Raw genomic sequence first — 14,601 nt, 5'->3', positions numbered from 1 at the left:
ATCAGAATCCTAAAGCTTTCAGCTTGGCTATGGAGGGGGTGATTTTGAAGCACAAAGTCTTGTCAGATAGAATTATGAATACACTTCTTTCCAGCAGGAAGAAGGGCACATTTGCAATCTACAAAAAAATCGGAAAGAAATTAGAATCCTGGTACAAAGAACACAACCAAGAAGAGAGACCAATCATTCCTACTATATTGGAATTTCTATAAGCGAGGACAGACAAGCAATGGTCACACAAAACTCTAAAGGTCCAAATATTTACACTATCTTCCTTCTTGGACATTAAACTAGCTGAAGACCGTTTGATCAAAAGATTTACTTTCTTCATAGCCAGAGCAAGACCTCCCTATCCAAAAACTTTCTAGCCTGGGACCTATCTATAGTGCTTCAAGTATTCCCTAAAACTCTATTTGAACCCATAGATGACTGTTAAAAAAAAAAAAACATTCAACCTTAAGAGTACTACTGGTCTCCTTAGTGTCAGCCAGGAGAGTAAGCAAAATCTAGGCACTCTCCATCCTAGAACTGTACTACACCATCTATATGGGCAAGATAGTCCTAAGACAAGACCCAGCTTTGCTGTGCAAAACATTCTACAGATCACAACGTCCTAATCCCTTCATTCTCTGGAAACCAAACAGTGACAAAGAAACATACTAAAATTTAGATGATCTCTAATAGCTTACCTGTAAAGTACAAAATATTGGAGGAAGTCATCAGCACTGTCTGTTCCTTTCTCCAGGCCCAATAGGGAACAGAGCTTCAAAAAGCACCATTGCCAAATGGATCAAACTAGCAATTGCACACCCCTACTATTCTCAGAACTAGGTACCACCCAAGGGAATCACAGCCCATGCTACCAGGTCTTGAGCATCTTCATACACAGAGAAAGCAGGAGCTACACCAGACCAGATCTGCAGGGCAGTGACATGGTCGTGCTTTAAAACCTTCGTAAAGCATTACGGGATAGACCTCCTGTCCATCCAAGACCAATCTTTTGGTAGAAAGGTTCTTCAGCCTGTTAACCTCCCCTAAGCAAGTGTTTTTTGCCAATCCTCTCAGATGCTGCCCTGAAAGACAACTCGAGAAAAAAAAGTTAGGTTCCTTATAATTCATTTTCTAGGAGTCTTCCAAGGCAGCACAACTACCTGACACTAATATAGACAAAATATTTTTTTATATAACGTTAGTGTATCCCAGGGGTCCAGGATTATAACTTTTGTTCCGTTGGCTCTTTTGTTATGAGGCACAAAGGTACATAGTACTTTTTTTTATAATGGTAGATGTGTTTCCTGTTTTAGGTGGGAGGGACCCTTTCTCTCAGATGGTACCCTGGAAGACTCCTAGAAAATGAATTACCTAGTACCTAATGCTTTCCTTTGTTTGTATGTATGTTTTCCATTGGCTTACCAGTTATCACTGCTTTATCCAGACAGAAAATCCCCGGTTGGAGCGACCATATACATTTAAAGACTTTATTCTTCATCCCCGAAGGTAAGCAGCAGAACTGTGTGCAATCCTTCTTGAATCACCATTGAGTTTTGTTGATATTGTGCAGCTGTCTAGTATAATTGTCTGCCTACTGGTTAGTGTTTAAAAACACCTTTGTACATTGTGATAATGGCTTTGTTTTGGGCAAATACAACAGCTCCCTGATATCCGTTGCAATCTCCAGTTGGTATAACAGTCTGTCACATTAAAACACCCCCACACAGCATAATATAAGCATTGGTGAGCACTTATTGGTCAGCAGTGCCCACATGAATCCACTGACCAGTGAGAATCCTTTTGAGGCTAAAGGAGCCTTGAGTATGCATTCCAGTGAGGCATATTAGAACAAAGCAGAGATTCTCATTGGTCTCGTAGCTAGCGGTGAACAATGGTCACTCACCATCATCTCACTATTTGCTGTTACACAGCCTCCAGGGTTGTGTAATAATGTATTCAATTTCCGGACCACTATGCCATCAGGAGAGGGCAGGGAATGATGGGGAGCATATAAGTTGTATGTCGCTGGGACTTGAGGGTGTTATGAGTTAGTTTACATTTACATTTTTTGTGAAAAGGTAAACTAACTCTATGAACAATAAAGTGTGACCTGGTGTACCCCGTGGCGCACCTCCATCCCTATTGAATATACAAATACAGACATTTTTGCCCTTGGGACTTTAAATGAGGTGTGACACTGGTATAAATGAAATAAAAAACAACATATTTATTGGTTCACACAAGATTTACAGTAGCCACAAACAGATTTCAAGTATATGTACAGATTCTTAATGTTGTACACATAATATTGCAGTAAAATACGATTTTCCATGATAAAGGTCCAAGATAAGTATAAGAATGCATCCTAGTGACCCGACACATTTCGTGAACACCTGTTCACTTCCTCAGGGGTTGATGCAAACTTGATATCTAAAAGGTAAAAATTGTATAAGTATAATAGAGATGGTAAAAGAATTGTATAGGGTCACATTTTTAAAGGACCGCCATATTGTGCAGATACTTACAAAACTGTTAGAGGGAATACACATGCTCATATTCACTGGACTGCCACTGAAAATGTCTGTTCTTGGAGCTGTGGGTGTAAGATCCAAAAAGGCCCGGTAGGCCAAACAGGGAGAACACGGGCTCAAACCAACATAATGGCCTCCATGATGATGACTGTGAAAGACGTATCAGAAAATAAACCTCGCTTCCACAGTGTATAACTATAGTGACCGACTGAAACAATGAATATAATGTTGAACAAAAAGTGCAAATGTATGTTAGTATCACTGAAGGCGACTGAAGTGAATGTAGTTTGTCAAATGCTCAGCGACAAAGCAGAAAGTGAAAAATGAATAAGTGACAAGGGCAAAAAAAAAACTAACCTTTTAATTGGCAAAAAATGTCTTTCTCTTGAGCAAGTTTTATGATTTAATCACCTCTGCCACACTGCACAACCGGGCAGATCACTTTTTCAATTTCCTCAAGCAGCTTCCTTAATCACCTCCCAGCTAGTTTGACAGAGGTGCTGATTTTTGTCTAGCTATCAATCAGCAGTGTGAATGCAGAGGTGTGATATGGGATATTGTTTTGATGAACTACAGTAGTTGGCTGTATGGTGTAGCAGGTGTGTGTGTGTGTGTCAGAACCGGCTGTACAGAATTCCAAATCTTCAGCAGATAAAACAATAAACATGTATCTATATAAACTGTGTATTTAGCTGTTTGCCTGGAGATACCCTCTCACTATTGCCAAAAGATATTAAACTTAAAGTGTTACTAAACCCAGGACCCTGCATTCACTATATCTGATGAGTAAGGTGGGTAGAGATCAGTATTTCCAGAAATACTGGAAACATCTTTTATGTACCAACATCCCTAAGAGTAATAAAGCAAAAATATATGTAGGAAATGGGATTTTAAAGGTACACCCAATATACGGAAGAGCACTGTCAGTTAAAAATTTGTACCAAATATTTATTAATACATTTTTACAAAAAAGAACAATAAAATGTGAAAACAGTTTTACACTCATAGTCAAAGGTAAACATCCTCAACCTAGTATTGACAAATGAAGAGAGAGAACTGTAATCACAAAGAATTCTGATCATAACCACGTCCACAAATTTCAACATGTTTCGCCAGGAAGGCTTCATCAGGAAAATGGACGAGGATTTTCGATTATTCAACAACAGTACACATGATAAGAACAACCTTGGATGTTTAAAAAAGAGAACAGAAAATAAAGATAAAAAAATGGAAAAGATACATGAAACATTTATAGTTATACAACTTGAAAGCTCTTTAGCTTGTATAACCATGACTCCATCAAAACCCCCCCAAGAAAATTCAACACCTACCCCCACCCCAGGCTTACACCCTCCCCCTCCATATGCTCCCAACCGACACAACCCTTACGTCAACTCCATACCTCTAAAGAGAGTTCCGGGGAAGTCGCAGGACCCGAAGTGTCAAGTGAGAGGAGAGGGGAGGAGGGATACCCCCAGAGTTCACTCCCCCCTGTAGTCCAGAAAGATGCCTGATCACCTGTAGGGAGGGATGTGTGTTATTATAAATGAAGACCATCCAAGACAGAAGAGATGATCACAGTATCTGTAACATATATCATAGATAATAAAAATACACATATTGCGGGTGAGGGGAGAGAAAGTCCACAGCAGTATCTAATCAGTGGACCGTACTCACCGACACCCCATGATATAAGAAGATATTTATATTGGGAGCTCATGAGGACTAGTGGCACAATACCAATTATGAAAATGCATCTATGCGAGAATCAAGAGAGAGGACATGGCTACTTCAAAGTTTCTGAAATGAAAATGTAAATATGCATATGCCTGTATCAGAATCTTGTATAATAAGAAATATATATATGTGTATAATGCGTCTCTAAATCTTCAAGAGCACATGCTCACCTTGAAGGGGTTCACAACGCTGTGTAGAAAACTACATCAGGTGCCTATTGGTGCTTCTGGAGAGACACCCAAAGATAATGAACCTCAAAGGATAGTCGCTTCCTATATTTCAAATGAAAAAAATATATATATATATTAAGGCACTCAAAGCAGTGCTTAGTTCTCAATTGACTATATCGCAAAGTGCTAGACCAACTTATGGTTTTACCTGGTGCCGGCGTCCATATTCAGCATGAGCTCCCAAGCTGCTAACACAAGCATCAGAATGTGTGGGGTTTAAATACCCCTCCCCATGGCGCCAAAATGCTGCGTATGTCATCACTCTGCACCGGCGCCAAGCGGATGCAAGGAGGAGGTCCCAGGTCCATGGACTGATTACCCAGAACCGGATCCAAAAACCCGGAAGTGAAAGGTACTTCCGGTTGCCAAAAACAGCGCTGTAACTCACATTGAAGACAGTGCTGAGCCAAGAGAATGGAAAGGCTTGGACAGATGGTATATGGTGGCTGTTGAATATGGTTAAGCTGGGATGCCATGGGTGAAAAGGAAACCTCAAGGCGGGCGTGGACCGGGGTGGCACCCCCCCAGAAGGGAAAAACCCAAGGGTGGTGTATACCCACCCTAGTCCACACCCTTGGGCGTCCATACGGGGATCAAAGGGCACTGGACAGGGGAGGTAAAAACGAGGGAACAAAGAAGCCTGGGGGGGTAAAAAAAAAAGGGGGGTAAACCATAAAGTTTGGGTGTGGTCATGATTATACATCACAATAATTGATTTACAATAATGCACCCATAATTTGTATCTACATATAGGAGATTATACCAATGTGTACACCATTACAGCTAACTCTATGTGTATTGCTTTCCCTATTCTGAAAGATATATTTTAAATAATAAAGGCAACCCTAGGCTAGACAGCCAATCGGGGATTGGTCGCGATCAAAACATACGTCTAGCAATCCCATGATGTTCAAGCGTGATGAGTGATTCCAAAACGGGGGGGAGGTGTGGGGGGGAAGAAAAGAAAGGGGAGATGGGTAGTAACATGGGTAACACAATCCCATGATCAATATACCCAGGAAGATAATTAGTGCCTTGATTTATATGGCCAGATGGATCTCTCAATTTCGGGGACGTTCTCCCAAAAGGACATGAGTGGCAAATCTCAGTAAGGGATGGAGTTCACAGAAAGGGCTTGTAACTAATCCCCTCATTGAGGCCAGGGGACCGAGTAGCCTGTAAACAATACATCCATCTCGTCTCCAATTGGAGGAGTTTGTTATCTATGTCACCACCTCGTTCACGTTCTGGAATGTGTTCTAGACTAAAAAAAACAATAACTTTTAAATCAAAATTGTTGTATAGCCCCACATGACGGCTGATTGGTGTTTCCATCCTGTGTTTGGAGATAAGGGACACATGGTCCCTGATTCTGCAAAACAGTGGGCGCGAGAGCGTTTAAAGGTTATGTCTGGATGGGGCTTAACGAACTTAGAGATTTTTTGATCGGCTGCCAATAGGTACCAGAACTTTTTATAAATATGTCGCACCTTTGCATGTTGTCTGTTGTACTTAGTGATCACTCTCGTTGATGTTGATACTTTATCACGTCTGGGCTTGTACAGTAAAAGTTGTCTGTTCTGATTTTTTACCCTATTAAAGGCTTTTTTCAAGCACGTTCTACTATAGCCCCTGGCTAAGAGGTGATCGCGTAGCAAATTTGCCTCCTTTTGAAAGTCTGTATCCAATGTACAATTGCGTTTCAGTCGCAAGAATTGACTGAAAGGGATACTTTTGATTAATTTTTCAGGGTGCGAGCTACTGGCATGCAGTAAGCTGTTTCCTGCTGAGGGTTTTCTATGTAATGTGGAACAGAGTGTCCCTGTTTCATTGATAAAGATCTCTATGTCTAAAAAGGTAATTCTTGACTGGTCGAATGTATATGTAAACTTCAGATTGTATGTGTTTACTTGTAGACCAACCAGGAATTCTAATAGTTGTTCTCTTGATCCTGCCCACACCATAAAAACATCATCTATGTATCGATGCCATGATACAATCTTACCAATAGATTCTGCTTTGGACTCGTCAAAGAAAAGGTCTCGTTCCCAACCCCCCAGGTACAGGTTTGCGTAGGAGGGGGCACATTTCGCCCCCATTGCCACGCCCTGTACCTGGAGGTAGTGGGAACCCTTAAACATAAAGATATTGTGTGTATGTATAAAATTGAGAATTTCAATCACAAATTCATTGTACTTCCATGAATCAAGATCTCGTTCGTTCAAGAATTCTCGCACAACCTCCACACCTCTGGTATGGGGTATGGAGTTGTACAAGGCCTCTATATCGATCGCAACTAGCCAACATCCTTGGGGTAGATGTAATCCATCCAATGTTTTCAATAACTCAATGATATCCTTAACAAATGAATAGAGTCCCTTTACATGGGGGTATAAATACTCGTCCACTAGTTGGCTGGCCTTTTCTGCCAGAGATCCGCACCCCTAAATGATTGGTCGACCTGGAGGGTTCTGTAAGTTTTTGTGCACTTTGTGAAATGCGTAGAACGTTGGAGTCACCGGATTGGTAGAATCCAAGAATTTTAGTGTGTTGGAGTCTATGACTCCCCTATAATGCGCCTTAGTCAAGATATCCTTATAAAGCTTCATATAGTAATTAACATGAGATTTTGGAACTGGTCTGTACCAATTGGTATTACGTACGATATCAAAACACATTTGTTCGTATTGTTTTATATATCCATTAGAACAAGGTTGCCACCTTTGTCAGATGGTTTTATTACGATGTTCTTATTGGATCTCAAGTCACATAGTGCCTTTTTCAGATGTTTAGGTAAGTTACCCGGGGGTCCAGTTAGCCAATTAGTAGACTCAATCTCTTTAGTGACCTGGATCACAAAGGCCCACAGGTTGGAATTTCCCTGTAAGACAGGGAAAGACTTGGATTTGGGTTTATACGTCTTTGGTGTACAAAAAGTTATTCCAGCAGAAGATATAGAAGAGGGGTTATAGGAATAAAGAGGGTTGTTAGATAAGCCAACCCCCCGATTGCCAGGTTGGGAGGCCTCCGGTCCAGGTGGGTTAAATATCCAACCCTCCTCCTCCGGATTGCTCTCCTCCCACAAATCCATTAAATCTTGAAGAGCTCGTAGGTCTTCAAAGGTAACACCTTCTAAATTGGCATTATGTGAGTTCGATATCTTAACATTGTTTGAATCTTTGTCATATAGAACTTTATACATGAGGCGTCTGGCAAAAAGGTGCAGATCCTTGATCAATTCAAATTTATTTGCCTCCTCATCCGGACAGAAAGTGAGACCTAATTCCAATGAGGTGGTCTCATCCTCTGTCAAGGGGTGTGAGGACAAATTAATAATGTCAAATTTGTCCCGGTTGCCATCGGAGATGGAACTGGGACCATCTACTTTAACGGTTGACTCGTTGTTCGTGCAGGGGTAGGTATAGGTAAAGAATTACGCCTGGAGTCCAAGGTATTGGAACTAAATATGGGTGCCATCCGGGAATCTGTGGGGAAGGCAGTCGTGGCTGAGTGTTGTTCCAACGTTTGTTGGGACATAGGTCCCGCTGGTGTTGAAACCGGATTCAGGTTCACTGTTGGAGTGGTTAATGTCACAAGTGAATGGTTTTGTATGTTACCATTTCTTGAGGTATTAGGGGTTGCACCACCTCGTGGGCATTGCAATCGTGTTTTTTTATCATTACTTTTGTCATGAGTTGACCTAGGGCGTTCTTGTGAGCTTGTTTCGCTATCTTTTTTTCTTTTTCTTGAAGCCCCACTGGAGTCACTATGATGTGTAGCTATCGGGACATAGGAGACTGAGGACATAGATGAACTGTCAGACTCAACCAGATCCAAATTATGAGTCGGGGGAGCCCGACTGTGAGTGGTCTTCCGGCGGGGATAGTGGCCCTGTTGGTGCCACTTGTATGCTTGGTCCTGATCGTATGCTTTTTTTATCTCTCATAAATTTGTTTTCTTTGGTTTTGATTAGATTTGTGGCATATTTTGTTAGATGTTCTTTCAAAATCTTGTCTTTTCCAAGAAAACAATTATGAGAGGATAAATGGCCATGGTCCTCCTGCCATTTCAGGATTTCTTTATCCAGTTCCCCAATATCCGTGTTATATTGGTCACTAAGTATTTGCATCATTTGCAGGGAGCAAGCCGTCAAGTTTGCTTCCCATGCTTTTTTCACATTTGGTTCAACCTTCTTTATATTTGGGAAAATTTGGATATGCAGACCCCATGGTATGATCTGGTTTGTCACATATTTTCCAAACTATTCCTTGTGCCAAAATAAACGGGTCTTTCTTTCAACCAGACGCTGTAACCCCAGGAAATAAGTATCTACCTCAGCTTCAGTGACATCGTCTTTGGATCGAACCTGCTGTACCTCTGAGACGAATCCTTCCCATGCCTGACCACAATAATCCATCATTATGTAAAGCACTCACTCACGTGAAGCTCCCAGATGTAGTGGAGGAGAGTAGGCTTCAAACGTAAATTGACCACAGCCAGACCAGACTGATGTCTATAACCACTGTTTGCCACTTGGATGAATCAGGAAAGAGAAAGCAGAAAAATACTAATAAGGTTAAATCGTAATGGAAAGATACATAGAGAGAGTGCAAATGCAAAAAAACTCGTTTCCGCATTCCACAATAAAGAATGATCATAAGTTTCGGCAAAAGACAAATAAGTTTGGTTACTGGTCTCTTAATCCCAAAGAAGAGTTATCATGGGTGTGTTATCCACCCGGTATTATGACGAGCAAGGTGGGTAGAGATCAGTATTTCCAGAAATACTGGAAACATCTTTTATGTAACAACATCCCTAATAGTAATAAGGCAAAAATATATGTAGGAAATGGGATTTTAAAGGTACACCCAATATAAAGAAGAGCAATGTCAGTTAAAAATTTATACCAAATATTTATTAATACATTTTTACAAAAAACAATAAAATGTGAAAACAGTTTTACACTCATAGTCAAAGGTAAACATCCACAACCTTAGTATTGACAAATGAAGAGAGAGAACTGTAATCACAAAGACCCCACCCCAGGCTTTTTTTTTCATTTGAAATATAGGAAGCGACTACCCTTTGAGGTTCATTATCTTTGGGTGTCTCTCCAGAAGCACCAATAGGCACCTGATGTAGTTTTCTACACAGCGTTGTGAACCCCTTCAAGGTGAGCATGTGCTCTTGAAGATTTAGAGACGCATTATACACATATATATATTTCTTATTATACAAGATTCTGATACAGGCATATGCATATTTACATATCATTTCAGAAACTTTGAAGTAGCCGTGTCCTCTCTCTTAGATGCATTTTCATAATTGGTATCGTGCCACTAAGTCCTCATGAGCTCCCAATATAAATATCTTCTTATATCATGGGGAGTCGGTGAGTACGGTCCACTGATTAGATACTGCTGTGGACTTTCTCTCCCCTCACCCGCAATATGTGTATTTTTATTATCTATGATATATGTTACAGATACTCTGATCATCTCTTCTGTCTTAGATGGTCTTCATTTATAATAACACACATCCCTCCCTACGGGTGATCAGACATCCTTCTGGACCACAGGGGGGGTGAACTCTGGGGGTATCCCTCCTCCCCTCTCCTCTCCTCTCACTTGACACTTTGGGTCCTGCGACTTCCCCGGAACTCTCTTTAGAGGTATGGAGCTGACATAAGGGTTGTGTCGGTTGGGAGCATATGGAGGGGGAGGGTGTAAGCCTGGGGTGGGGTCGGGTGGGGGTAGGTGTTGAATTTTCTTGGGGGGGTTTTGGTGGAGTCATGGTTATACAAGCTAAAGAGCTTTCAAGTTGTATAAATATAAATGTTTCATGTATCTTTTCCATTTATTTATCTTTATTTTCTGTTCTCTTTTTTAAACATCCAAGGTTGTTCTGATCATGTGTACTGTTGTTGAATAATCGAAAATCCTCATCCATTTTCCTGATGAAGGCTTCCTGGCAAAACATGTTGAAATTTGTGGACGTGGTTATGATCAGAATTCTTTGTGATTACAGTTCTCTCTCTTCATTTGTCAATACTAGGTTGAGGATGTTTACCTTTGACTATGAGTGTATTATATTTGGTATACATTTTTAACTGACAGTGCTCTTCTTTATATTGGGTGTACCTTTAAAATCCCATTTCCTACATATATTTTTGCTTTATTCACTATATCTGGTCTCCCACAGTTTTGTCAATACTAGGTTGAGGATGTTTACCTTTGACTATGAGTGTGTATATTTGGTATACATTTTTAACTGACAGTGCTCTTCTTTATATTGGGTGTACCTTTAAAATCCCATTTCCTACATATATTTTTGCTTTATTCACTATATCTGGTCTCCCACAGTACACAGAACATGTTCTAGCAAATATAAACTGCTAAATAACTTTTTTCATCAGCAGTTAGAGCAGTCTTGTGACTTCTATCAGTATCTAGTTAAAACTTGTCAGAGGAGTTTTCATTCTGCACTTACTGTCCTATAAGGCTGCAGGGCCCCTAACCCTCTGTCTAGACAGTGCTGATTGGCCCTGTGCTGATCAAATGCACATTCCCTAGAAAAAAAAACTTGCAATACGCGCCAAACTGAGCATGTGCAACTCGTCCCCTAGCCTCTGTCTTATCAGGAGTTATATTAGGGACAGTGGAAGAAGGGAGAGGAACAGAGAAGACAGGATCAAACAGCCTTAGTAACACTTTTATATGGAATCTGTTGTAAAACAGAGACACTTTGCTGAAACTTATGAAGTTATTTTTATAATAAAGGGTTATATTAACTTTTAATGACCATTTCAAATAAATATGCTTGTATAGAGAGATTAATAATATGCAAGTATATTTTATATTTCAGAAAATATGATTTATATAATACATTTTAGACTACTTTTAAGGTCCTAAGGTAAACCTCAGTGTATGAGTATTTTACAATTGGATAACGGTCTGCATTCTTTTAATAAGGTTGTTCAAGTTATAGTATCCCATACCACCCTATCATATAGAAAATTGAGTACCGTCCGTGATACTTACTCACAATTGCACTAATACGGCTACAATCAAATCAAGTACCCTATCATATAAAAGTTTACTGTAGCCAAATGAGGAAAAGGCTAAGGGCTCTTTCACACAGGGCAGATCAGTGATGATCCGCCCTGTGAACACCCGCTTGCTCAGCGGGGATCGCTCCGCTGATCCCCGCTGAGCAGGAAAATGACAGGTCCGTCGCTGCACAGTGTGCAGCGACGGACCTGTCAGAGCGCCGCTCTCCCCTATGGGGGATCGGGTGATGACGGACCGTAGAGTCCGTCGTCATCCAATCCGAAAACGGATGGAAAAGTAGGGTTTTCCTCCGTTACACTTTTCAGATCGGAGCGGGTCGGATGTCAGCGGACATGTCACCGCTGACATCCGACGCTCCATAGGGATACATGTATGTCCATTTTTCATCCAAAAATGGAAGGATGAAAAACAGACATACGGATCCTCCATGTGAAAGAGCCCTAAAGAATAAATTAACTTGTCCATTAAAAGTCAAAGTCAGTACAGAACCCTTCACAAAGTTCTGGTGGGTTTGAGTTGGCTTTTTCCCGATGCATTTGTTTTCTCTTACCACTCAAAAACCTTACAGATGGATTAATAGGATTCCACTTGTGATTGCTTATTTTCTGTATCTGTGTTATTCAGGTATGTCTCTTTGAGGCTCGGGACTGATGGGAATTGTGTTCTAAAGTGCTGTGGAATTAGGTAGCCCCATTTAAAGTGGAACTTTACCCATAACAAACTGATAAAAATAATGTTCTTTAGCAAGCAACATACATTCCACATTAAAGGGGTTGTAAAGATAAAAATTTTTTCACCTTAATGCATTCTATGCATTAAGGTGAAAAAACTTTTGACAGTACCGCCGCCCCCAGCCCCCCCGTTTTACTTACCTGACGCCTCGAATCTTCGCTGCTCGTCCTCATTGCAGCTCAGCCTGGTCGCTGATTGGCTGCAGTGGATGGATTGAAAGCAGCGCAGCCATTGGCTCGCGCTGCTGTCAATCACATCCGATGACGCGGCGCGCCGGGGGGCGGGGCCGAGTGATACAGCGAGCGGCTATAGCCGCCGGCTGTATCACGGGAGCGCGCCCGCAAGCACTCACCACCATGCGAGGGAGCTCGCATTAAGGTGGTAAATGCTTGCGGGGAGGAGCTGAAACAGCCGCCGAGGGACCCCAGAAGACCAGGTTCGGGGCCACTCTGTGCAGAACGAGCTGCACAGTGAAGGTAAGTATGATATGTTTGTTATTTTAAATAAAAAAAAAAATTACCTTTACAACCCCTTTAAACATTATGCTACCAAAATTAGTGTGTGCTTTAAATGCCTCCAGCATTGATCCTGTTTCTTCTTGCTAGAGGCTGCCATTTTGCTAAAGCCCAGAGCAAAAACAGTAAATCTTTAGGCTGTCAGCAGATCTACAAATTCAGCACTGTGCTTAAAAATAGAGAGCAACTGAGCATGTGCAATGCAGGGTGAGACCATGTATTATTGGATTTTAAACAGTTTTGACACTTATTTTTAATATTTTACAGTGGGGAAAATAATTATTTGATCCCCTGCAGATTTTGTAAGTTTGCCCAGCTACAAAGAAATGAAGGGTCTATCATTTTTATCATAGGTGTATTTTAAATGACAGAGACAGAATATCAACCAAAAATCCAGAAAAAACAAATTATACAAATTTTATAAATTGAATTGCAGTTCAGTGAGTAAAATTAGTATTTGATCCCCAAACAAAACATGACTTAGTACTTACATAGTTACATAGTAGGTGAGGTTGAAAAAAAAAAGATACAAGTCCAACCTATGTGTGTGATTAGATGTCAGTATTACATTGTATATCCCTGTATGTTGTGGTCGTTCAGGTGCTTATCTAATAGTTTTTTTGAAACTATCGATGCTCCCCGCTGAGACCACCGCCCCTTCCACATCCTTGCCACTCTTACAGTAAAGAACCCTCTACATAGTTTAAGGTTAAACCCCTTTTCTTCTAATTTTAATGAATGGCCACATGTCTTGTTAAACTCCTTTCTGCAAAAAAGTTTTATTCCTATTGTGGGGTCACCAGTACGGTATTTGTACATTTAAATCATATCCCCTCTCAAGCATCTCTTCTCCAGAGAGAATAAGTGCAGTGCTTGCAACCTTTCCTCATAACTAATATCCTCCAGACCCTTTATTAGCTTTGTTGCTCTTTGTACTCGCTCCATTTCCAGTACATCCTTCCTGAGGACTGGTGCTCAGAACTGGACCGCATACTCTAGGTGCGGCCGGACCAGAGTCTTTTAGAGCGGGAGAATTATCATTTTATCTCTGGAGTTGATCCCCTTTTTAATGCATGCCAATATTCTGTTGGCTTTGTTAGAAGCAGCTTGGCATTGAATGCCATTGCTGAGCCTATCATCTACTAGGTCCTTTTCAGGTCCTTTTCAATCCTAGATTCCCTCAGAGGTTCTCCCCTCAGCGTATATATTGCATTCATATTTTTGCCACCCAAATGCATTATTTTGCATTTTTCTAGATTGAACCTCATTTGCCATGTAGTTGCCCACCCCAATAATTTGTTCAGATATTTTTGCAAGGTTTCCACATAGTGCAGAGAAGTTATTGCCCTGCTTAGCTTAGTATTGTCTGAAAATACAGAGTTTGAACTGTTTACCCCATCCTCCAGGTCGTTTATGAACAAATTAAATAGGATTGGTACAGCACAGAACCCTGGGGGACCCCAGAACCTACCCCTCACAATTCCAAGTACTCCCCATTTATCACCACCCTCTGAACTCGCCAGAACTCAGTAGTGGCCAGGTTTGCACACATTTCAGGAGGGATTTTGGTCCACTCTTCTTTACAGATCTTCTCTAAATCCTTAAGGTTGCTTGGCTGTCGCTTGGCAACTCGAAGTTTCAGCTCCCTCCATAAATCTTCTATAGGATTAAAGTCTGGAGACTGGCTAGGCCACTCCATGACCTTAATGTGCTTCTTCTTGAGCCACTCCTTTGTTGCCTTGGCAGTATGTTTTGGGTCATTGTCATGCTGAAAGACCTATGCCTGACCCATCTT

General features: G+C 41.0%; 1 protein-coding gene across 4 annotated transcripts in view; it reads left to right on the top strand.

The window, feature by feature from the left end:
* NEDD4 (NEDD4 E3 ubiquitin protein ligase) overlaps positions 1-14,601 on the top strand; it is a 319,479-nt gene that overhangs the window by 147,931 nt on the left and 156,947 nt on the right. For all 4 annotated transcript variants that reach the window (XM_073618773.1, XM_073618772.1, XM_073618769.1 and 1 more), the window contains one exon: positions 1,436-1,497. In XM_073618773.1, coding sequence (XP_073474874.1) covers positions 1,436-1,497 — 62 coding nt within the window. The remainder of the gene's footprint in view (positions 1-1,435; positions 1,498-14,601) is intronic.

The sequence above is a fragment of the Aquarana catesbeiana genome, linkage group LG03 (assembly GCF_042186555.1).
Source record: "Aquarana catesbeiana isolate 2022-GZ linkage group LG03, ASM4218655v1, whole genome shotgun sequence".
Classification (NCBI taxonomy): Eukaryota; Metazoa; Chordata; class Amphibia; order Anura; family Ranidae; genus Aquarana; species Aquarana catesbeiana.
Note: the sequence above shows the minus strand (reverse complement) of the source record. Positions and strands in the feature narration are given on the sequence as shown.